Here is a 26,036-nt window from a genome sequence, read left to right as displayed (position 1 = left end):
GCTTACAGTACTAGAATCAGGATCCCAACTTCTTGTAGCACTGTCACCGTCTAGTGCTTAAAAGACGTACTTCAACCCATTTATAGAGGCATCTTTATATAACCAATTAACCATATAGGAGTTTCAGTATTTGAAACAGCTTTAGGGTAATAGATCCTCCAGAACTACCATTGATTTTGCGAACTCTTTAAACACATTGCACCCTAAAGGTTCCACTTGAGTCGAAAAAGAAAAAAAAAGGACTACTCGTTGGCAAAGAAGTGAGACGAAAGTTTTTATAATCCAGCTTTGACTGTAAATAATATGGAGAAATTACTTGAATACCAATAAACAGAACAAGAGGCAAACATATCCAAAGCAGAGGAAACAGCGAACGATGCATGACTAAGCCTACCTTGGATGCCAGGAGATTCATGAAATTTACTTTCGAATAAGCTTTTGAGCCAGCCAGCCACAACCCTTTCAAATTGTTTACCAATAATCATTAGTACCAGTTCAACAGAGTGAGTGAATTGGGCTGAGGATCTGAACTAGGAGAGACGCAAGGTGGGGATTGGAGTCACATTTGCAAATAATCTTACTAGTTCAATAAGCTTTTAAAAACTCCTACCGTAGATATTTTAGGACTCAATCACATTGTACATATAAGATCAAATAACCCTCTTTTGCAACCTCACTTGGCCATATTATTTTATTCCTTAACTCAAGTCTTATTACTTCTAGATGTACAAATGCATGTTTTATAACATATATTAGCTCTTGTACTATGATTTATGTAGCTAGCCTCGCTGACGTAGCCTCAACATCATAAACTATGTGCTGTTTTTTATCTTGTCTTTCTTTCAAGCCCCCCCCCCCCCCCTCAAAAAAAAAAAAAACAAAAAAACAAAAGGCGTGAGTTTTAAGTGGTTGAACAGCAGTTGCAACTTACAAGTTGTTGCAAAACCTAAAGACTTGGGATGATTAAAATGCCTATTACGTATATGAAAGAAAATCCATTTACAAAGGGAGGAGTGAGGACGTAGAAGTTTTATACAATTGTACTCTTAACCTACACTTGCGACGAAGGAAACCACAACCACCAAATCGGCAATAGCTGCTCCCCACTCTTTACAATTGATCGGCAAGAGGTGCTTCTCCTGTGCATTGGAGAAGAAGGATTAGCAACATCATTTGGAATTAGACAAAAATGAAGAACAAAGGGTGCCCAGCATTTTACCATGCATTCTCTTGACAAATCGTTCAAACTCCAATAAATTGTGTGTCTCCATCAGTTCTCGGTTAAGCCTGAGGTAGGTGAATGCAGACAAGTGTCTACCATCTGGATCGATCAAAGGCTTGGCATTTTGCAGAATCTTGTTGTAGCCATCACTATCATAACAAGGAAGAGCATTCTCACTGGCTACAGGTATGCCAGCATCCCATGCAGCATTGAGCACCTGTAAATATGAACACATGCATAATCCATAATTGAGCCAAGCCCAATCTTAAAAGCCAGATAACAATTTCAGTTCTTCCTGCCTAGAAACCCCCAAAAAAACAAAAAAAAAACCTAAGGAAGAGGGCACGCAGTTCTTTGTGAGAAACAACAAATAAACAATCTTCATTATGTCTAACTGTTACTACTCAGGTTAAGCAAGAAACCTATGGCCAATCTTATATTTTAAGAAAATAACAAGAGAACAAACAAAAAGCAACTTCCAAATATACAATTTAACCATCTTGGTAGATAAACTTAATATTTTCAGATTCCCTTGCTATACTTCCTACTTTTAGGAGCTTATTATTTCCTAATAACTGCAGTGCTCCAATCCCAACCACCCTTAAAAAATAATAATAAATAACCATCACACGAAACATCTCATATTACTGCAGAAAACCAGCGAAGTTGTTACAGCTGTTTCACTGTTTACCTGCCAGACAAGGCCCTCAGGATCGGCTAATGCTTCTGGGTAATCCTCCTGTTGGTCTGAAGTTTGCAATTCAACACACGTGAAGTTAAGCGCAGCTCCACGCTTCTTTAACATTTTAGCAATTGGAGCATACCCATCCCTGTGGGCACGATTATTAAACCCAGCAGTCAATTCAGCAGCATGGCTAGCTGTCTTGTACCACCAATGAACACCAGCTATCTGCTCATCAAAAAACAAAAGATTAGATGTAAAAAATGTGTAAGCAAACTTAGAAAATTAAGCTATGTTGATTAACAAATAAATTGAAGTAGCATAGTGGAGCCCAACCATGTGTCCCCCCATAGCTGTCTCATCAATCACATCATTTCTTTAATCAATTACTTCCCCAGAAGCTAAGCATTAGAATATGAGATCAAATTTGTCTTTGTGTAACATCATTTTAAACGATGCTTAACAGAACTATCTAGATTAACTAGATGAATAATTAAATTTTTGCAACTAGGCTCACCTTTACGGCAATAGGGGTGAGTTCAAGAGCCAGTTTGGCAAATTTGAGGACAATGTTGGCATGGTCTATCAACACTTGAGAATACCAATTAATGAAAAATCTGCCATGGTAGCCATCATATTCACCCCCATCACAAAAGAAGTGTGTCTCATGAGGCTGGGAATTGTAAGAACCTGCATCATCTGGCCCCCTAGCCCAGTCGGGGTGTCCCCTTGCTTCTGCTGCCTTCATCAACTTCCCTTTTAAATATTTATCATAACACTAACAAGAGAAAAAGGAATTCCATAAACACTTTAAGTTTCATATAGAAAAAAGAAAACAGAAAACATGTCAATATTAAAGAAAATAAAAGAAGACTTAATGAAATGAAATGCAAAGATGATGCTAAGACAGACGAAGCAAGCAGTAACTAGGAGCTGGGTTGGTAACATCCCCACAGCACTATAGACCTTGTAAAAGGCACCAAGGGCCAGGAAACAATGCATCATTATCATTTTATTCAAGAGGTTATTTATTTGCATATAAGACAAGCTAAAAGACATATGAAGAAGGCTTAGAGTTCATAGGAAAAGGAATTAGGACACACATAGAACTTCCAGAATTGTTTTTGAAACACTCTGATTTAGAATTAGTCAAAATTGAAACAAAAGTTAGGTCAGAATTTAGTTGGTGGTAGCACGTGTAGTTGGCCCCTTTGATTGTCTAGACTCCAGACTTGTTATGACTCATGAGAGATCCATCACAACTTGCCACATACAATGAAAAAGGTGAGTCCATGTGATAAAGAATCCCACGCTCATCTCACTGGTCAAGTTATATCCCAAAATAAAATTGTTAGTTGAAAGCTGATTTATTACTTACCAAGTCTAGTAGGGTTGGTATGGAGATGGAGTTACATAGACATACCAACAGCTTTGTCGATGGAGTTATGGTAAAATGAAACCCTAGCTGCTTGCTCGACACCTCAATCTATGCTGGCTGCAACAAACTCTCATTATTTGTATTTTCAAATCTGTCTTCTGTTACAAGCTTATATCTATTCATAGCCAATTAGAATTCAAATAGGACTTTAAATCTTAAAAGACTCCTTAGCTCAACCTAGACTCACTCAAATAATAATTAAAAACAGAATAGAACTACTAACAAACTCGTTATTACAAATATTCCCAGCTGAGCTCGAGTAGGACTGCTAAAATTACTATAGTATCCCTGATGTTAAACTGTGCTTCTTATGCTGCTGGCAGAAAGCCTCGGACTTCATTCGGGCTTTGGGAAGCCTCTTGGGGATTAGAAGAAGAATGGTGGGGCTAGGGATGCTTTAAACTCATTGTTGTTGCAGAAATACCCTGACAGCAGCTTGTTTAGTGGAGGATGTCCTTGAACTAACAAGTAGCAACTTGAAGGAGAAGAAACCACATAAAAGCAAGTGAGGTGGGAAGAAAAAAGTTGGTCACACAGCAAGCCATGCAATTGTTCATCAATTGCAATAAACAAACCTTGAAGTTCCATTCATCAATTATTCTTCCATTTTGCCCCTATTATAACCTTATGAAGACCCAAAAATATACTCCTATACTAAAAGGGAAATGACAAACCTAATCCTTAACCTATTAGGTAACCTGAAGTATCTTAGGAAAGAGATATAGACTCAAAACAAAGTAATAACCACTTAAAGAAATATTCCTAGCCAAAAAGAGAATATTCATAAATAACTTAGACTAAACCACTGTTCAAACCACCCAGACAGCTTCAATTTAAAACAAAAGATAGCAACTAAGTACAAAAGGCAAAATGTCTAAGTTTGTATGCAACCTAATTACCGATAATTTAGGTGCATAGAAGTGGTCTACCATATAGAAAACCCATGCCCAGCATGTAAGAAACCAACCATTAAAGGAAGCCTAGTTGGGTGATGCATCTGCATCAGAGGGTAGAGTGAAATAAGAAAGTAAGCATTTTTATGGAGGAAATAAGTGATACATAGAACAAGTGACAAAATGGCAGAACAGCAACTGGTCAGTATGAACGCTTTTTTTTAGTAATGTCAATAAGTCATTGGTATCAGTATGAATGATAAACGGCAGCTTACGATGATCTTCTTCAAAAGTAGCAGCAACACAATGCCAGCACCATTATAATTCGAACATGAGAAGAAATTGGAAAAGGGTTAACGAAATAGAAGATGGGGATAGATAAGTCTAGGCTGTCTAGCATCAATGGCAAGGCTCCTTCAGCGCTAGGGTTTATCCCTCATGGCAACGCCCCAGCCTCTCTCCATGGACAAGAGAATAAAAGACTCAAAGCAATGGTTCTTTCATTCAACTTCATAAAAGAAAGAAAGGAAGAGAAGTAGGAAAGAGATCTTACATCCCATTACAAATACATAGAGAGCTTTAGTGTGTTCTCTAAGTCACATGCAGATTGAAACTACTAATACTAAGAATAGAACCAAATTCTCTCAAAATAGAAACTCAAGTTGCAAGGTTTCTAAATTAGAAACTCAAAAATAGAAACAGACAACAAAAATAGAAAATAACCCTATGCCAAAAGTCGAAACCAAACAAACTCCTAATTCCCCCCACAGAGAGACAAAATTGATACCTCCAAAAAAAATTTAACATGATCTGGTCTTGGGTCCCACACTAGCATCATTCACATAAAAGCAAACCAAGAGGCTGTGACACTGTTCATGTGAACAGTGCTTTACTTGTAGTAGTAGCACTGCTCTAGATAACCATTGGATGAAGAAGTGAAAACAGCAACAGGTAGAAGACAAGCTTGTATAGAAGATGTGAAAACAGACACAAAAACATAACTCTATCCTTAAATGATTAGGTAAGATAGACTGAAATAGAAATTAAAATCATAAAGAAAACTGACTCAAAACAGGCTGGACTCAGAGAATTCTAATCTAGCCTAACTAAAATACCTAATAGCATTAAAAATAAATAAATCCAACTAATTAATCCCATTCACTTAGTCTCTACCCATACCATAAGCCCATTTAAGTGGCCCCATTAAAAAGAAAATCTATCGATTTAAGGCCCAAGTATATAACCCAAGTTCCAAGCAAATGCTAATTTCCATTAAAATAAATCTATTCATGTGATTCAACAGCACTATTCCACTTGAGTATTTATTGATAATTCTTGAGTGGAAAGAGCCTCCTTGGAAAGTTCTACAATCAGTGTGAGGGGAACACTCCCTACCTTACAAGATGACCACACACTCATACAAGAAGTAGATATAGTTGCCTAGGCTCCCAGTGCCTGGGTTGCATTGTTGGAGTCATCTTTGTATCTAGGGCCCATCTTGAGTCACCAAGATGCCATGACAACTATGGAAGTGTGGTCAACTATGTGGCTGGGATCACTCTACTCACCTATCTTACCAGTCCAAATATCAGTTTCGGGAGTGTAAGAAGTGATGAACATGATCTTAATTACAAAAAGGCAATAATGTGGATAAGCCTTGATACTTGCACTAATGCAGCCAAAAGGAAAGGTTCTTTAATAAAAATGGGGATAGAATAACCAATAACCCAAACTCACCTGAAATTCACCAATGCCAGGATAGCTCCAGCCATGTTTCACAGGATAGGATGGATACCGCAGCTCACCACAGGGACCTAGTCCAACTTCAATCTCAGAGATGACTCCATCCTTCAAAAGCTCATCGAATTCTTCTCGAAAGCTTCTCATGTAGTCATAGTAAACCTACAGTGAATCAATAAAATACAAATTGGTAAAAGTTAAATAGGAAAAGAGAAAGGAAGAGTGGGGATTTTTTTTTTTTGCCGGGGAAGGGGGGGGGAAGGTTAGGAAGAAACAGCAATTAAAAAAAACTGGATGAAAGTGACAACATAGGAATTTTCCTCTCATCTTATAGGGGATGCTCCTAGGAGCTCAATTTCCATTAGAATCATCCTTATTTAATTAAACAATAGATCTCAAAAGGTAGCTTAATTATGGTAGTGAAGACTTGATCTAGAAGGAAGCTAAACTACATTTTTGACCAACTGGGTGGAGAGACAAGGGTCTATTTCTTTTGTGCTTGTCACTTTGAATAGTCAGTTGCTTTTCCACATTCAAGTGTCCTACTTGAGTCAAAAGTAAGAACCTTCAGCACATATATCCACACAATCAAGTTTTTTGTTGAGTTACTATCACTCATAAAAAAAAATTGCTAGTTTCGAAGGGTTTGACAGCACCTTTTCATAGTATGCCTATTGCCAGTTGAGTTAACTACTGCTATTTCGATTAGTGTGTTATTGGTTCAGTCCCCTGACTCCAAGCTTTTCTCTTTAGCTCACATTGCAGTGAAATTTGTCGTCTTTAATTAGATCCAGAAATTGGGAGTAATACCTTCTTGAGCGCAGTAGCTATTATTGAGTTCTACAGCATGCTATTGACTCAGGATTCATGAAAAGTCACAGGTTTTTAATATGCTTGGTTCTCAAAGTTCAAATTCATTGTCATCAGGATCATACAGATATTTTGAGACTGAAGGCTATTTTGAGACTGAAGGCTCAATTTCTTCAGCTATGGCGTTACAACAAGTTTGAGCTGGCGAGACTGAGGCCCCATTTTGGGGCTGGCTATTTTCAACAAGATTTTGAGACTGGCTATTTTCAATCAACTGGCTATTTTGAGACTCAAGGCTCAATTTCTTCAGCTATTATGTGATCTGTTTATCAACAAGATTTGGAGATTTTAGTAAAAATTAGCTTATTTTGTTCAACAGATATGTTAGGAATCTGATGCAGGGACAACACCGAAATGCCGAATTGGACTATTTTCCTTTGAAATCAACCTAGGATTGATAGATATAGGGGTCAGGCCTTAGTTTAATACGTTTGTGTGGTCATGGGCCTATCCTAAGGCCCAAAACGTGCCTATATGAAAAGAGTTTAATTAATTAATGTAAATTCTGCCTTGCTTTTTTTTTTTTTTTTTTTTTTTTTGGGGGGGGGGGGGGGGATAAAAAAATCCATTACTAAAACCCTAAGAGGAGAGGAGAGAAAAAAAGAATGTACAAAAGAGGAAAGAGAAAGGGGGAAATTACAACCCATTAGCCGGCAAAAGGGGAGAGCCTAAACCCCAAGTCAAAAACAATAAGCATGTTCGTTGGGGTGTCCAAAACTGGGGGATATGGAAGAAACTAAAGCCTACAAATACATCAAAAGAGATGACCTTCTAAATCAAGTCTAGGAGTCTAGATTTGGAAGTTCATCTCCTAAGGTTCCACTCCCACCATAAGATTGACATCATGACACGAAACACGAATTTGCCAACGAAATCACAAATAGTAGAACAAGGAAAAGCTCTCAAGAACCAAGTCCAATCCTGAAGAACCCAAAGGAGCATCTAGAACGAGGCCATCTGGAGACAAATGGCTTCCCCCATAAAAAAAAAAGAGAAGTGGCAAGAGAAGAATAGTGGCTGACATCTTCCAAGTCACTCCAGCAGAGGATGCAATTGGCGTCGATAATTAGGTGACATTGAAAGGGGAGGGATTGGGCGGGAGGCTCTCCAAGCTAAAAGGGCATGGCAAGGGATATAACTTTTGAACCAAACCAAGGGATGCCAGTCAATAAAGGGAGATAGGATGCAGGCATGGTTCTAGGCAGAGAAAGTGGAGAATCAGCTAGAGGGGGTGCATGGGGAGGTTGGACCAAACCTGAGTGAGACTTTTTTTTTTTTGGGGGGGGGGGGGGGAGAGAGAGAGAGACCCATGAGTTATCAGAAATGAACTCCAAGAGTATAGTGAGCTTTGGGATATGGGTAGCATAGATCTAACGACAGCCCAAGAGATTGTGGAGGATGCCAGTGCAATGCCACAAGTCGAGCTAGAAGAAGGTGGAAAAGGCATCAGCAACCTGAGTGGAGATGGCAAAAAGAGCAAGCCGTCTCAATTGGAGAAGCTTCCCCCAAACCAGTAGGTATTGAGGGGATAGAAGCCCTCCAAATGGAATCGGAACTCAACCAGTGGGAGTAATCCCTAGAGACCCAAATGAAGTCATGCTTGGTCGAGATCCATCCAGATGAGCTTGAAAGGCTAGCACAACTATAATCAAAAATCCTCCAGAAACTGAGACCTCCCTTAGTGTTGAGAAATATGAAATTGGTAGAATGGCATATTGATCAATGATCTCAAGCCCTCTATTTATAATTAAGTGGAAAGTATACTATTACAAGGAATAGAATTTTACATGAATAAAAACTCTAATTTAACTCCTATACAAACTCTTATTAGACTCCTAATAGAATCCAACACTCCCCCTCAAGTTGAGGCATGGATATCACACATGCCCAACTTGACCAAAAGAGTATAAAACATCTGTCCAGGTAAACATCTGCAATTTGATCTTCAAACTTATAGATTACGTCTGCCTTATACCCATTTGCTTTGTCCTCATCTTTACTGCAACTTTATGTCTCCAAGGAAGAACGCCCAAGAAAAAAGGTAGAATCTTCAAATGTTGAGAAGACTAAATTTCTGCACAAATCTAAGGGAAAATATATTTTTGGGGTAACAATTGCTAGGGTAAAACAGCCAAAGTGAAACTTTTGATTTGTAGCAATGTTAGATCTTTAAAGGGAAAGTTTGCCAAGGGACAATCTCCAAAGGTAGGGGAAAATTTGTCAAGATAAGTGACAATCTCCAAAGGTAATAGATATCAAGTTCTGCAAAGGTCAAACGACAAATCTTTTGCAAGGTTAGATCTCCGAAGGGAAGATGTCAAGTTAAGGGGCAAATCTCCAGGGTTAACAAAGATCAAGTTCTGCACAGTCAAAAAGATAGCTCTATAGCAATGTTAGATCTCCAAAGTAGAAGATTGTGAAGGTAAGGGGCAAACTTTCAAAGGTAACAAAGATCAAATTCTACATAAGGAAGTCTACATGAAAGGCATTGAATTGTAGACATCTTCAATCTCCCCCTCACGTGTAGCTTTACACGTGGGAAAACAATAACAAAGGAAATCCCTAAATGATATGGTCCATGGTCCACCAAGGTAAGATAATGGCTTGAATGTAATTAGAAGAATTCTTTTAAGGCAAAATTCAAGCCAATGGGGAAACTTGGAAAGGAAGAAATTGTAATGGTAAGATGAAAGTATCAGGAAAACAAATCTAGAGAAAATGACAAAATTTGAAAGGGGGATGACCGAGCCTACGGTGCCACTGATGAAGGTCTGATATTACCAAATGGACCGGATTAGAAGATGTAGTCAAAGCAGAAGTAGATCCTCCAATCGGCTCGAGCAAATAAAGTCCATTTACCACGTCCAATCTCCTTCTCCGTGACCAGATCCTAAAGTAGCAAGGTAGGAGTTGGTAGGGGTAGTAGAGGAAGCAGTGGTCGAGGCTGTACCGGCAGTAGAAGATTGCAGAATACGTCGCAGAGTAGCAAACTCCTCCTGTGAAAAACAACGTCTGCAGAGGGTGTGGTGGAAACTGTCTCAGAAAGATTAGCCTTTGGTTTTCCCTTTCTTTGTGCTTGTTTTTGCTCAAAATCAACAAGCTTCCCATGCAGTTTCCAACAATTTTCCTTGGTATGATATGGTTTGTGACAGTGCTCACACTTGACAATCTCTTTAGCCGGATCAGATTTAGTGTGAATAGACTGTAAAGCTGATTTCTCCATAATAAGAGTATGAAGCATGACTAATCGACAACTTTCCTCACACTCAACAAGAGCATAAGACTGTTCTAGTGTAGGAAAGGGAGAACGACTTAAGACTTGCACTCTAATCTGATCGTACTACACGTTCAAACCTGCCAAGAAGTCATATACTCGAATCTTATCAATATACTTCTTATATGTCGCCACATCATCTGGATTAGTGGGGTGATAATCCCCATAATGATCCAACTCTTGCCAAAGAGATCGCAACTCAGCATAATAGTGGGCCACAATTAGTTCCTTTTGGGTAGTCTCATGAAGCTTCTTTCGTAGCTCATAAACCTGTGCATCATTCCCCAACTGTCCATATGTTTCAGTAGTAGCCTTCCAGATTTGGGCTGTAATAGGTAACCCCGGGCAATATTTGGATGCATGGAATTCAAAAGGAATGACATAATAAGAGAGTCATTTGATATCCATTTATCCTGTAAAACACCTGCGGTAGTGGGTTTGATAGTGGTGCCCGTAATGTATCCAACAAGGCCTCCTCCAGCAATAGTCAAGTAAGCAGATCGGGACCAAATCAAATAATTTGTCCCATCAAATCTTACCGAAAGAGAATGAAGAGTGTGGTAATTTTCGGAGTCAGTGGGAGCAGGATTATCATCAATAGTTGTCATGTTGACAAATTATCTGCAGTTCTTCAGTCTTCACCTTTTGAAAAAAAACTAAAATGTCGCAGAATGTAATAGCCAAACAACTCAAGACAAAAAAATTCTCCTTTTTCCTTTTTTTTTTTCTTTTTCTTTTTCTTTTTTTTTTTTTTTTTTTTTTTTTTTTTTTTTTTTTTTTCAGAACAATAGAAAAGGAAAAAAAACAATAGAACCAAACATATGGTTCGGCCAAAGACTAATGAGTTTGGTTGGGTCTGGTCTAAATGTAAAGGGGTCCAAATATGATGTGGTTTGGTTTAAATATAAAGACTTTTAGACAAAGGGTGTAATATTTGGTTTGGTTTAAAGGGTGTAAAGGGAACCAGAGGGGTTTTGTTTCAGACGAAGGAAGGGTATCTGGTTTCTTGGCGATGGCAATGGCGACGAATTGCAGCGATTCTGTTCGGCTTCTCCTGAAGTAGCAGAAAACAGCAGCAACAGGTAGCGGAAGTGGTTCTCGTCCTCTCTCTCCTTTCCGTCTGATTTAGTTGTTCTTTCAGTGGCAGAAAAACTGAAGAACGATACCAGTTTGAGGCGCAGGAAACAGCGGCTTTTCTTCTGCTTTTTCTCCTCTTTTTTTCTCCCGATGGCGCAGGAAGCAGCAGTTGTAGCAGCAATGACAGTAGCAGCCGTAGATATCAGTCGGAACTGAAGAATTTCTCAGCAGCAGCGGTAACTGGTAGCAGCAGGTGCGTTAGTAGCAGCGGTGGCTCTTCTTCTCTCTCTCTTTTTTTTTTTTTTTTTTTTTTTTCTGGTCTTTGTTTGCAACAGAAAAGATACTCTCTTTTTTCTGGTCTTCGTTTGCAACCGAAAAGATAGTGCAGCGGTAGATGGTGACCTAATTGCGATGGGTTTGAAAGAGAGAAAAAAGAAAGAAGAGAGAAAAGAAAAAAATCCTAGTCGAATTGAGGCTCTGATGCCATGTTGAGAAATATGAAATTGGTAGAATGGCATATTGATCAATGATCTCAAGCTCTCTATTTATAATTAAGTGGAAAGTATACTATTACAAGGAATAGAATTTTACATGAATAAAAACTCTAATTTAACTCCTATACAAACTCTTATTAGACTCCTAATAGAATCCAACACTTAAATTTGGGGAGACAAACTGAAGACCAAGAGATGGCATGGAGAAATCGGAAGGATTCTTGCCCTCTCCAAAGGGAGGCACAAAATACGGCTTCCATTTCATTAATGGTTTGTTTTAGGAATAGAGAAAATATCACACCAGTAAAGGTAGGAGGATCAGATAACATAATTTGATCAAGATAGTCCTACCCGAAAAGGAGAGAAGTCTAACCTATATTCTCCACGAGTATTCCATCCTCGAAACTCCATTCAAGTAGCTAGGGTGTTTGGATTTTTTTTAATTATAACTGAACTTTAATCTAGTCATTATCTGAAGTAGCACATTAAGTTACTGTTCATGTAAATAGTAATTCTAGTACCGTCATGATTCTTAAATTTTATTTGTGTCCCAGTTAAGTTTGGAAGTTATGTCACCCATAGTGGCTACAAACATATATGTGGTGCTCAGTTCAGCCCATGATTTGATTAATAGAGTTCTTTTCTGTAAGTATTGCTTAGCCTGTTGAGAGATATCCAGCTTCCATCAAATTATTTGATCTCCCCTGTAGTGCCAAGTTCAATTTCCATCATAGTTGTCAAACTTTCCTGGAAAGTAAAGGAACATTGGGCATTCAAGCGCTGCTCTTCTAATGTCAGTAACTAAAATCAACCCCCAACCCCAAATTCATCTTAAACCAAAGCCAAGCATCCCATTTTCGATTTCCATTTTCCATAAATCGAGCTCATTTTAACTCCTTCATGGTTCAATTTAACCATTAGGATCCTTCTATAGCCTGTCCACAGCATCCCAAACCATCAATGACAGTCAAACCCATGCTGCTACTCGATTCCATCATCAAAAAACTTCAAAGTGTGTTTAGTTGATGAAAAAAAGGGAGCAGTGACAGTTAAATGTGTGGGACCCATGTCAAGGGGGGTGAAGGGACACAACAGAAAAGGAAAGAAGGTTATGAGAACTGTGGAAATTGTGGCTCCACGCTCAGCACTCTACCCAGAAAGTTCCACCATTCTGAGTGGTACTGTTTTTTAAGGCATGCGTGGGAAGATTTCATTGCCACCTAGCAAACAAGCTCCTTAATCTATAAAAGCTTGTCATTTCATTCTTCCACCCTACCTAACGAAACTAACTCAGACTTTGATCTTTTGTTAGGAAAGGTATACTTATTCCAACCCTTTTACCTTTTCCACCCTAATGCATCAAACAAACACTCATAGTAAAAAATTCTAAAATTACTTTCCAGCAATCAAAAATCCTTCCAAATCCTGAAATACAACTCACTCTGCCCCTTGACCTTTGATCCAAAGCTAGAAAACATTTGACCAATAGAAATCCTAAACCTCCAAATCCGTCCTAACCTGCTACTTCCTAAAGTCCAATTTACTCTTTAATCCAGTCATCCAAGCCTTGCCATACACAAAACAACTTGAATTTTTGGTTTGATCTGACAAGCTGAAATCCTAGAATTTCATCTTTCAACTTTTTCAAAACCTGAGAAAACCTTGATTTTTCTGAAACTCCAAATTCAGCATTTGAACCTTATCAGCAAAACCCCAAACCTTCACTGGTTGGCTCTGTAGAAATATGTTAGGGTCATTAGTGTCTTTTCATGCATGCTGGGGATATGAGGGTCTTATGTTATTGTTTGTAAGGGTAATAAGGTTTTTTTTTCTCTTCAGTATATATCATATTATTGGCTCTAGGGTTTCATTCATTCGATCCATTTTCTTGTCTCTGTTTTGTTCGTGAGGAAGAGCTCTAGTTCTGCTCTTGTTAGAGGTTCTCTGCTGCTACTCAAGAAAGGTGTTCAAGCATGGAGATGGTGAAGTCTACTGGCTTCTAACACGTGGGAGACACCGCTGTTTAGTGTTCTTGGTTGGCGTTGAAGAGAGAAGCTGTATATGCTGTATTCAGGTGTAGTCGTTCCTCACTTGAGTGTTGTCTCTCTTGGTTCATGTCTTGTGAGCACTTGATGGGTAGATGTAGAGCTGTAACCTTCTCTTTGATATTGATTAGTGCAATGCTTGCTGAGTCTCTATACTCATCCTTGGATGTAGGTCTTTAAGACCGAGCCAAGTAAACCTTGTGTCTTGTCATTGATTGTGTTTTCTTGCTTATTCCGCTGCATTAAGGTACTGTATTCCTAACATATTGGCATTAGAGCCTTGTCTTCTTGTACGTACCTAGTCTGCTATGTTCTTGTATGCTCTCAAATGCTTTAATCGAGTCTTCCTCTTTGCTATTCTGGTTAATTCTTGCTCTCTATTTCAAGCATCTCTATGTTTCGGTGATCGTGCATTAAAACCCTAATCTGCCCTAAACCCTAATTTAGGTTTGACCTAATTTCTTTAGGGCTTCTCTTCCTAGTCCTAATTGAAGTTGATTGAAGCAAAAAACCTCAATTTATTGCAAGAAATCTAGACCCACAAACCCAGATTGGGTCACTTGAGGGTTTGGTTATATGAATGTCTTGTGATCTTGTTTCTTTGATATTAGAAATTGTTTCTTCCTTTAATTAATTTGGGGCTTTTGACTGTTGTATGTTGTATGCATGAAATTGGTGCTTGAAATATGTCTACACTCTGAAGTTGGTATGTGAATTAACTGTAGTTTATAAATTACATTTAGTTTGTAATTAGAAACTGGTTCTTTCCCTATGTTTTACATTCTTTATTGTTAGATTAGTTTATCTGAAGTTTGTTGTTCACTAGAAAATTCATTACTGCCTTTTCCAGATAATCTTGAAATTACTATAGAACTGAACTTCATTGCTGTTATTAAAACTGAAGTTATTTTATAAAAGTAATTTCATATTCTGTTGTTGTTTAATTAGTAGTGTAAAACCCTGACTTAGTCTTTTTTCTCCTGTCATGGCTCCTACTCGATATGAATTGGAGAAATTTGATGGGAAAGGTGACTTTGTGGTTTGGAAGAATAGGATACATGCCATCCTTGTCTAAAACCATTGTCATAAAGCCTTGAGAGGGGATAAGGATCTCCCTTTATCCCAGACTGAAGATGAGAAGCAGGACATGCAAGACTTGTGTTATAGTACATTAATTCTGCGTCTTAGCAACAGTATAATGAGAAGGGTAAGGGACTATACATCTGCAGCTGAGGTTTGGCTAAAACTTGAACAACTTTATTTAACTGCTTCTGTTCCTAATATTACTTTATTAAATGAACAGTTATTTAGTTTCAAAATTGATGCATCTAAGTCTCTTACTGATAATGTAGAAGAATTTTATAAATTGTCATGTGATCTTGCTGACTTAGATGAAGAATTAACTGATAATACCCTTGTTGTTTTACTGTTACACTCTTTGCCTAATTCTCATGTTGGTGTTAAAAATGCTATCAAGTATGGTAGGAAATCTATAACCCTAGATAATGTTATAGAAGAATTTAAGGTTAGGAATATAGAACTTAAGACTGAGAAAAAAGGCAAACAAGTAGGTGAGGGGCTATTTAGTAATTCTGAAAATAGGAATGGATTTGAAACTAAGAAGAAGTTTAATAATAAGAAGAAAAAGAAGAAGTCTATGGGAAAGAATAATAATAACAAATATAACAATAATAAAAGAGTTTGTTATTATTGTAAGGAGAGACATATAAGAAAGTATTGTAGGGAAAAACTTCAAAAGAACCAAAATGAGAATAGGACTGAGAGGATGGAGGCTACAAATGTAACTAATGTTACAACTGATGCACTTGTAATATCCCCAACTGCTGACCTAGACAATTGGATCTTAGATTCATGTTGCACCTTTCACATGACTCCTAAGAGGGAGTGGTTTGTCACTTTTAAGCCTATAAGAGGTGGTAAAGTGTTAATGGGTAATGACAATGCATGTGATGTTGTGGGGATAGGGTCCATAAGACTTAAATTGAATGATGGGAAGGTTAGGGATCTTGAACAAGTTAGGCATGACCTAGACTTAGAAGTAACCTGCTATCCCTAAGTCAGTTGGACTCTAGAGGTTTCCAATACGGTTCCCTCAGGGTTATGAAGGGTAGCAATGTAATTTTAACTGCTGATTTGAGAAATGGGTTATATTTGTTGAATAAGAATCTGGTTTTAGAGACTGCCTCAATCTTTAGTGAAGTTTCTAGTGAGGTGGAGTTATGGCATAGGAGGTTAGGTCACATAAGTAGTAAGGGCCTTGGGCACTTCTATAAAAGTGGCCAAATTAACCTCAAGAAGTTCAGTCCACTGAATTTTTGTGACGTGTGTGCTATGGGTAAGCTTCACAAGATTAAATTCCCCCACTCCTCACATAAAACTTCTCAAACTCTAGAGTATATACATTCAGATCTTTGGGGAAGTCCTAATGTACCTCCGCCAATATTTCTTGTCCATAATTGATGATTATTCTAAAAAGACCTAGTTATACTTTCTTAGAGATAAATCAAGTGTGTTTGATAAGTTTCTAAAATGGAAGACCTTAGTTAAGAACCAAACTAAAAAGAAAATTAAGAAACTAAGGACTGATAATGGACTTGAATTTGTGAATGATAAATTTCTGGTTTTTTGCAAGAATAATGGTATACACATAGAACCTGCACTTATACCCCTCAACAGAATGGAATGGCTGAGATGATGAATAGGACTACCATGGATAGGGTAAGATGCGTGTTGATAGAATCTGGTCTAAGGAAAAGGTTTTGGGCTGAAGCTGCTAGTACAACTTGTTTTATGATTAACAAGTCCCCAAGTTCCTCTATTAATTTTGATACACCTAATTTCAGGTGGAGCAAAGTTAAGAGTGATTATAAACAAGGTCCGATAGGTCGACCAGTGACGCCATGTCGATGCCTTGCGACACCACCGACACGTTGACATGGGTCGACATGTCGGGCGATTTTTTCTTCCGAAACCCTGGTCTTCACTGAGGTCTTACCTTAGCTTTTTGCAGCTTCTGATGATGTGGCAACGACACTGACCTTCTGTTAGGTTTATGAATCACTCTTCATAAGTCATAAGTTGTGAGTGAGAGAGAGAGAGAGAGAGAGAGGAGGAGAAATGAAGAACAGAGGGTAGAAGCTATTTCATCTTTGCTCTCTCTCTCTCTCTCTCTCTCCGACTAATTTGAAAATACAGAACGCGCCACTACCATGGGTTGCACGGCATCTTATAACCAAGGTCCGACAGGTCGATCAGTGTCGCCATGTCGGTGCCTTGCGACACCACCGTCGCATGTCGGCTTTCTTCCGACCCACCGACACGTCGACATAGGGTCGATCATGTCATAAGTTGTGGGGGTGATTTTTACTTCCTCCACTATTTGAAAATACCCCATCGGTCTTCATCCTGAGGCCTTGCCTTAGCTTTTTCGCTCGACACCACCTCGATGATGCGGCACGAGAACCTCTCTCCATCTCCGTCAAACCCCATCATTCTCCTTCAAATCCTCTTCAGGCCCTTTATGAATCACTCTTCATAAGTCATAAGTTGTGAGTGAGAGAGACATGATTATAACATCCTTAAACCCCTGGTTCCCTTGGGTGAAGGATATGGTGTTAAGAAATGGAGTAGGGGTAAAGTTTATGAACTATTTCCTGAAATTTCTTTGTGTGTCTCCTCCCTAATTTCGATAGTCTCTTCTTGAGGTCCTAATATTGAACTTGATACTCCTGATCCCATAGGTGTAGATGAGGATTTAGGGGCTGGTGGTGATCCTTTAAAATGTCAAAAAGAGCTTGAGGATGAGAACCCCTTAGACAACTATGTTTTGGCTAGAAATAGGACTAAAAGGGAGATTAGGAGGCCTTCTAGGTATGCCAATGTAAGTGAGGTGTCTAATTCAGCTTCTAATCTCATTTCTTATGATCTTAGTATAACATCCTAAGGATTAGTCACCCCAGCTTTCAAGAGCTCGGGTGTGGCAGCAAGCTTTGGTTTGCTGCCATGAGAGAAGAAATAGATTCCCTAGCTAAGAATCAGACTTGGACTCTTGTAGATAGTCCCAAGGGGAAGAAGCTTATAAGTTGTAAGTGGGTTTACAAGTTTAAGGTTGGGATTCCAAGTGTAGAAAATACTAGATTTAAGGCTAGATTAATAGCTAAGGGTTATTCTCAAGATGAAGGGATAGATTATAATGAGGTGTTCTCCCCTGTTGTGAAACATACCCTATTAGAGTGTTGTTGGCCTTAGCTGCTATTTATGACTTAGACCTAGAACAACTTGGTGTAAAGACTGCATTCTTGAATGGTAAATTAGATGAGCAGATTTACATGTTTCAACCTGAAAGTTTTGTTGTTAAAGGAAATGAGACAAAGGTTTGCCTATTATTGAGATCTTTATATGGCTTGAAACGATCCCCTACGCAATGGTGTAAAAGATTTGATGAATTCATGTTTAAGAATAAGTTTAAAAGAAGTTATTATGATAATTGTATATATTATCGTGAGTTCAGTCCTAATTCTTTCATTTATCTTTTACTTTATGTTGATGACATACTTATTGCATCTAAGGATAATGTTAAGATTTGTAAATTGAAGTCTATGTTAAAATCTGAGTTTTGAAATGAAAGATTTAGGGGCTGCTAAAAGAATTCTTGGTATTGATATTCATAAAGATAAATCTAAAGGTATTTTAACTTTGTCTCAAGTAGGATACATTCATAAACTTGTGGATAAGTTTGGAAATGCTAATTGTAAGATTGTGGATACTCCTCTTAGTGCTCATTTTAAACTTAGAACTATTACTAATGTTGTTGTAACTAGTAGACCTTATTAAGAGTATGTTGGTAGCCTCATGTATTCTATGGTTTGCTCTAGGCCTGATATTGTATATTCAGTTGAACTGGTTTGTAGGTTCATGAGTAGGCCTTGTGATTCACATTAGGATGTTATTATGTGGTTATTAAGATATCTAAAAAATTCTGCTTCTTATAGAATTGTTCAATATAACTCTTGTGTTGATAATATGAGCATTGTTAGATTTTGTGACTCTGATTTTGCTGCTGATTTGGACAAGAGAAGGTACTTGACTGGATACTTGTTCACTGTTGATGGTAACTTGGTGAGTTGGAAGTCCACACTTCAACATGTGGTGGCACTTTCAACTACTGAGGCTGAATATATAGTCTTGGCTGAAGCTATTAAGGAGTGTCTGTGGCTTAAAGGGCTCCTTAGTGAGCTTGGTTTTGGTTACTTGCATTCTCTTATGCATTGTGATTCTCAAAGTGCTTTGTGTCTTTAAAAAACAGTATATATAATGAAAGAACTAAGCATGTGGATATAAAGCTTCATGTTATTAGAGATGTTATTGCTAAAGGTCTTGTTAATGTTTGCAAGATTGATACTTGTATCAATCCAGCTGACATTATGACTAAAGTGGTACCTGTTGGAAAGTTCAAGTCTACTTTGAACATGATGAAGTTGTTAACTTTCTAATCTGTTTTTTGTTTTGTTATTTTTTGATGAGTTCACTGATTACTCACAAGTTATTGCACAGTGAAAATATCAGAGTCAAGGTGGAGAATGTTGTAATATGTTAGTCATTAGTGTCTTTTTATGTACGTTGGGGATATGAGGGTCTTATGTTGTTGTTTGTAAGGGTAATAAAGGTCTTTATGCTCTTCAGTATATATTGTATTATTGGCTTCAGGGTTTCATTCATTCGATCCATTTTCCTGTCTCTGTTTTGTTCGTGAGGAAGAGCTCTAATTCTGCTCTTGTTGGAGGTACTCTACTACTGCTCAAGAAAGGTGTCCAAGCATGGAGATAGTGAAGTCTACTGGCTTCTAATGCGTGGAAGACACTGCTGTTTAGTGTTCTTGGTTGGTGTTGAAGAGAGAAGCTGTATATGTTGTATTCAAGTGTAGTCATTCCTCACTTGTGTGTTGTCTCTCTTGATTCATATCTTGTGAGCACTTGATGGGTGGATGTAGAGTTGTAACCTTCTCTTTGATATTGGTTAGTGCAATGCTTGTTGAGTCTCTATACTCATCTTTAGATGTAGGTCTTTAAGACCGAACCAAGTAAACCTTGTGTCTTGTCTTTGATTGTGTTTTCTTGCTTAATCTGCTGCATTAAGGTACTGTATTCCTAACAGGCTCTCCATCACTTACCAGTCATAACCACTTAACCAAATCCGAACTCCACCTAACCCTAGCCTTCAAGTGGACCCCATAATTCTAACCCGCCCTAGCTGGCTTGTCCATACAAGCGGCCAGTTTACTGGCTCCCAGTTGGTCTCCCATGAAACAAGGACTGCATCACTGTAGAGGTACTACATTTGATATGCTAAATCAATGCTGAACAAACATGGTGATATATTTTTTGGCAAACCTAATTTACATACATAAACATAGCTTTGCTCAGGCTTATACAGACTAACATGGTGATATGTTATTTCGCAAGCCTAATTTACATACATAAACATAGCTTTGGTCAAGCTTATACAGAGGCATCAACTCCAAAGCTCAGTCCAGCCTAGCCTGACCTCAGCAGGGTTTATGAGTCAATCCCGGCTCACAGGTCAAAACAACCCAGCCAAACCTGGAAGTTTTCAGTTTGGCCTAGGTTTTTGGGCCCAAGTTGCACCACTAGCCATTAGTAGCAAGGATGGTAAGAATGATGGCCACCCACCGTCACCTCCTTCTGAATTTTTAATTTGAAAGATTCTACTGTTCATACGAAAAGAAAAGGGAAAGGGGGGGGGGGAAGAAATAAAACAAGGGCTAAATAAGACTAGGCAAAAACATAATAATGTATCTAATTATACTAAGATATCAGATGGATAATTCATCCGAAAAACATAATAATAAAAAAGATATCAGACACATACTTCAACAGCAGTACGTCCTTTTAAAACCCGTTCCTTGTCAATACCCCATGTGAGGCATTCTCGGTTCCGATTAAGCTGACTATCAGTAAAATAGATATCAGGATTGTCTTCACCAATTTGTTCCACCCAAGGAGGTAATGGAATGCTAACATCATCGCCAATATTTCCTCCACATGTGTGGAATGACATTACCACCTGTTGCAACAAAAACCACTCGTTAGGACTGGCAACAAAAACCATCATTTCATGAGGTATAAGCATGTTATCTTATCACCACCATACATAATTGTCAAGGCACAAGGCAAGCCAAGGCACTAGTAAAGGTTAAAATATAAGGCAAAATCAACCAGGCAATCACGGTGTCCAGGTGGTGTCAACGCCTCGACAACTATGTTACGATGATTACATAAACAGGTAGGGCAACCAATTTTGAGTGTTCTGAAAGAACAAGACAACTGTTATTGCTCCTTAGCACAAGAAAAAAAAGTTGAGACTGCTTCAGTACAGAAAAAAAAAGTTGAGACTGCACAAGCAGGAATTTCCACCACAAGGTGGCCCATATGTTTGAGAGAGCTACCAACATTTGGCATGCAGCTCACCTACAAGGCCCCCTCTCTACTAAGGGCAGAGATAGGCCATACCAGTCCACATGGTTCAATAAGGTTGCTGGTCATGATGTTGCTTGATTGTTATGCTACATTGTTGAAACACATTGGCATTCTTTTGGTTTTATAAGATCTTCATGCTGTCAGACAGCATGAGTTAAATAATTAAATCTGTTTGATCTCTTTTAGGTGATACAGGATTTTCCTAGGTCATCTTTAAATAATATAGGCATGATTTTCAGGGGATGGATACTGCAAAAGTCAGAACCATTGAGCTAACTAGAATGAATGCCAGGAGGCCACAAGCCAAAAGTATGACATTGAAGATAACAAAAACTTGAACAAGACATTGTAACCTAGTACTTTATTTATTATTTCTCCTTTTTTCTGTTACCTCTCTCTGAAAAGCAAATAATATACGAATTGACTCCTTATGGCACATATTTATTCAACTTACTTGCAATTTGAGGTTCAGTTTACGAACAATTTCAAAGAGCTCCTTGTAACCACTCCATTTATATTCTCTTGCACGAGCTTCCACTATTCCCCACCAACAGTCAACCATCACACCATCCACATTGATGGACTTCAATATCTGCAGTTGCTCACGCAGAACATCCGGATCAACAAGCTCACACTTCATATTGATAACTCCCAGCTGCCATCCCACCAAAGAAGATTATGAACATCAAATAAACAAAAATTTTATGATTGATCTTGGGGCACTAAGTTTTCTCATTAAAATTATCCAGAAAGCTGTTCCCATCCTCAAACCAAAACTATTCATGCGAAGATCAAAGTTTGATAAGTTAGACAAATTATCAAATGAGAGTGAGGAGCTAAAAAACGACAGCAGAATGAAGGTTGCTCACCGGTAGCATCACATAAACTGGAATGTAAGCTGTGCCGGAAAAATCACGCTCATGCAACTTCCCAGGTGAGCCTATCACCTATAGACAGATGTGTAAATGACCAAATGAGGAAGACACGTAAATCATTTTGCATACCGACCAAGACAGCAATGAAAAGGGAATATGATAAACATAGTTAGGAAGCTGAAGTAGTAAACATTCGCACACGCACAAGATTCAGTGTTTTTATGCATGAATGATGGATTGACGTTTCAAGATTGTAATGGCTGTATCAGCCAAGAAAGAAAGGGATTCAAAGACGTTGGTCCAGCCGATATGGACCGATATTGCACAAGATGAGTTATCTTCCCTCATGGATCAGGCAACATCAGCTGTATCAGCCAACTAACTCAAGAGTGGCTACGATCAATCCAACCGCTGAATCCTCGGTCATAAAGAGAGCCAGAAAAAGAAGAATTATAAAATATACAAGAACTACGCATATTGAGTTCAAAGATCACTTCTAGTATATCAAGTGCACTGGAATTACAAGTTAATGCCAGACGATGAAGACTAACAGTCTAGACCAGTTCACCTAATCAAGAAACAGAGATCATACTAGAACAGTAAAGATTCGTTTCAGATTAATATAACTTCTGTACCTGCTTATGATCAACAGAATCCACAAAGAGAGGGGAATTCTCATTCTTCTTTCCTGTATACTCGACAAAGGTGCGAGATCGAGAACTAGAAGAACCATCATAAGACGAAGAATTCGGCACGAAGACGTTCTTCATACGATACGGACGATAATCCGCCGCAGTATTCCGCACATCAGGAGAAACTACTCTCAGAGAAGCAGGTGCGTTCTGAGCTGCCACCATATGCGTCGAAGTAGTAACAGCGTCACCGGAAGTGGCACCAACAGGCTTTGCATTCTGGAAAACATGAACAAACGACAAAGCCATCACTCTTTTTTCTCAAATTCGCCGGAAACTGAATCAGATCAGCGGATTATCTTTCCAAGAACCACTCTCTAAGAAACTTGAAACAAGAAGAAGACGAGGGAGAAACAGAAAGTAAGGCTTGCAGTTAGAAAAGGTCGTATTTATGACAACTTTCTTGGACTTGCTTGTTGAGCAAAAAGATCTACACGGGCGCCGGTGGTGTCCTTTTGCCACGTGGATCCTAAGTGTCGCCTGAAGCGAGGAATCTAAATTCTAAGGTCAAACATTTGAGCCACGTGGCAAGTCAAAGAAATACAATGGGGAAAGAGTAATCGGACGGTCTCAACATCTTATGAGAATATCGGACGGTAGAACTATGCACATTTCGATGAGAATTGCTGCCATACTCAATAAATCTGGAGAGTAAACTGGAAGGATTCAGAGTTCAGAGTATAAGACCATGGGAGAACGTTGCTCTTCGCTGATTCTTCTTCAGCGAAGGAGATCGGCCTAATGGAATAATTTCGAGATAAATGAGAGATGAGCACTGAGCTTCTTTTAGGGTTTAGCTTACCTGAGATCTGGAAGGGAAGGTGGTTCCATCTGGAAGAACAACCCATCCAGCCTCCCTAGCAAGAGCAGCGATTACATCATTTATATCTGCTCGAACTCTGAGATTATAGTTTCCATGTCTTCTTAGTCCAGCAAGGATTCTCGCTGTGATTGCCCTTCGATGCCGTTCTCGTAGCTTCGTTCTCTCTTTCTCTTCCTTCGGTCTACACCTTCGAGATCCTTCTCCTCCTCCGCTAGATGTCATTTGTTCCTGATACTGTTGATGTTGTTGCTGATGTTGTTGTTGATGTTGTTGAAGATGGTGGTGGTGGTGTAGATGTTGAAATCGATTATTGCTGTTTGATCCGAAACCTTCATTTGCGGCCATGATTGCGGCGGTGACTCTTCTGTGTTTTGTCTCCTCATTATCGTCTTCTTCATCGTTACCATCTTTCATCTCCATTTGCATCTCCTCGTCCTCCTCTTCCTCGCTAGTTCCAACCAATCTTTCCATCTCCTGTGCCATCTACTCTGAAGCTGTCCTCCTCCAATGCTAATTCCGTAGATCCATTTCAGTTCTTGTAGACTGCAGGATGTTAAATTATGAAATTAGGTCGACAGATTCGAATCGATGAAGAAATTGAGTTTGCTGATAAATCAACCTCCGTCGGAGCTCCGTTTGCTGCAATTGAAAAATAGATACTCGTTTAGCCAAGGATTCCAAGAAACAGGCGGTGGATGCTCTCAGTTACTTAGCTAAATCTGAATGCCGATTCGAAGTAACGGACTCTAAAATCTTGGTTTTTTACGATCTCTGTTATCACCTACACCGAGCTCCAACCTTCCAACCCGTGACTGTGCCAGTCTAAATTAGGGTTCTTTTCAACATCTGAAACTTGTTCAAGACCTTGTTAGATAGTCGCCTCTCAGTGAATCAATGAATACTCCCTTTCTCTTTAAAGTCTTAGCTCCCAAAACAATATTAACCTACCATAAGAACCAGAACTCTCTTGCGCGTTTGAGAAACACCATCACCGCTTTCCGGCGAAACCCTTAGCAATTATCAGGCGAAACGCCACGCCTGTTCGATTTATCAGTAACGTAGAGATAGCATATATAACTGGAACGCCTGAGAAAAGGAGCCTGAGGTGGGTTGCAGAAAGATTCACTCTGCGATTTCCGGCGGTTATCCGGCTGATTACCGGCGATGAAAAAAGGAGACTCGTGGGATGCAAATTCTAGGGTTTCACGCGTGTGCCGCCTCGTGTCTGAGTTTATGTTAACACGAACGAGGCGCTTCTGCGAGCGAAGAAATCAAACGGCCGTGGAGTGACACGTGTAGCAGTGCTGATTGTGTGGATCACGCGCATGATGGGTTGGTGTTCGTCCAGATACATGAATGAATAAGCTTGTCGCATCATTCATTTTTCTTTCGTGATAGGGTGAAAATTTGAAGACTTTGTTACACGCAAACCCCTCCCCACTACTACTTTAATGGTGAAACCCCTTAATGTTACAAATCTTTCTAAAAGGTCCATCAAACTTCTCTTTAGGCACCTCGCTTCAGTGCGCAAATCAATTTCGGAAGCAAAATTCCTCTTTAGGAATGGGAGGAGAGAAAAAACTTAAACACCATTAATTGCGTAGTTGAGAGAAAGAGAAGTTTAATATTTTATTTATAAAACAAAAAATAAACACAAATGATTTGGTTGAAATTATTATTCTATCTTTATTTTAATTCAACCTAACCCTTCCTTCTTCAGTTGGCTCAAATTCTATCCACAAAACGGGGAAATTTTCAAACCTTTATTTTCTAATAGTAAACCTACCTTTTAAATTATCCAATTTATCAATCAAACGTTTTGTTACTAGTACGGTTGGTCTTGTTATTATTTATTCATTTTTAAAATTATTTCAATCCCAACATTCTAAGGAAAGAAAGTTGATTGACGAGAAAAAATAAAAAGGAAATAATACTCATAAGAAACTAAAAATCAAGAAACAATAATGTAAGAAAATGATTGGTTGTAGATTGTGATAGTAAAGGAAGAAGAAGATCATTCGAAATTTAATCTTGCAATTGGATGAAGAGAATTTGCACAGCAAGACCATTGAGACTACGAACAAAATTCATAGACAATAATTCTCTCATCAACTTATGTTCTAGCCCGACAAAACATGGACAAAAAAACAAAAAATTGGTTTTCCATTTTTAGTATCATTACTAATATTTGTCTTGAAAGGAACTGAGCTTTAATTATTGAACCTAGACCCCCCTTGAAGGTATTAGCTAGTATCAATAAATGGATAGGATAATTAAAGCTCACTTCTCAAAACATGATTAATAATGAATAAGGGGCTCGCACCTCTATCCTTAGAGTGATGCTTGGCTTTTGAGTTGGGCCAAAGTTCTATGGGCTTCGGATCTATGGAGTCA

The 26,036-nt window shown here is 38.6% G+C and overlaps 1 protein-coding gene across 1 annotated transcript; it reads right to left on the bottom strand.

The window, feature by feature from the left end:
- Positions 1-897: 897 nt before the first annotated feature.
- Positions 898-24,975, bottom strand: LOC149029990 (beta-amylase 2, chloroplastic-like). Its single transcript, XM_089142310.1, has 11 exons — positions 24,262-24,975; positions 23,622-24,185; positions 22,763-23,038; positions 22,122-22,199; positions 21,707-21,907; positions 20,645-20,839; positions 5,973-6,137; positions 2,422-2,682; positions 1,914-2,132; positions 1,220-1,439; positions 898-1,139 (listed from the first exon to the last, which is right to left on the bottom strand). Exons 2-11 carry the CDS (start codon positions 24,123-24,125, stop codon positions 1,111-1,113), a joined length of 2,148 nt encoding a protein of 715 aa, XP_088998436.1. The 5' UTR covers positions 24,126-24,185; positions 24,262-24,975; the 3' UTR covers positions 898-1,110.
- Between the last annotated feature and the right edge of the window lie 1,061 nt (positions 24,976-26,036).

This window comes from Hakea prostrata, chromosome 1, assembly GCF_041222555.1.
Source record: "Hakea prostrata isolate BN-2017 chromosome 1, UWA_Hpros_2, whole genome shotgun sequence".
NCBI classification, from domain to species: domain Eukaryota; kingdom Viridiplantae; phylum Streptophyta; class Magnoliopsida; order Proteales; family Proteaceae; genus Hakea; species Hakea prostrata.
This window is presented reverse-complemented; position numbering and strand designations above follow the sequence as displayed.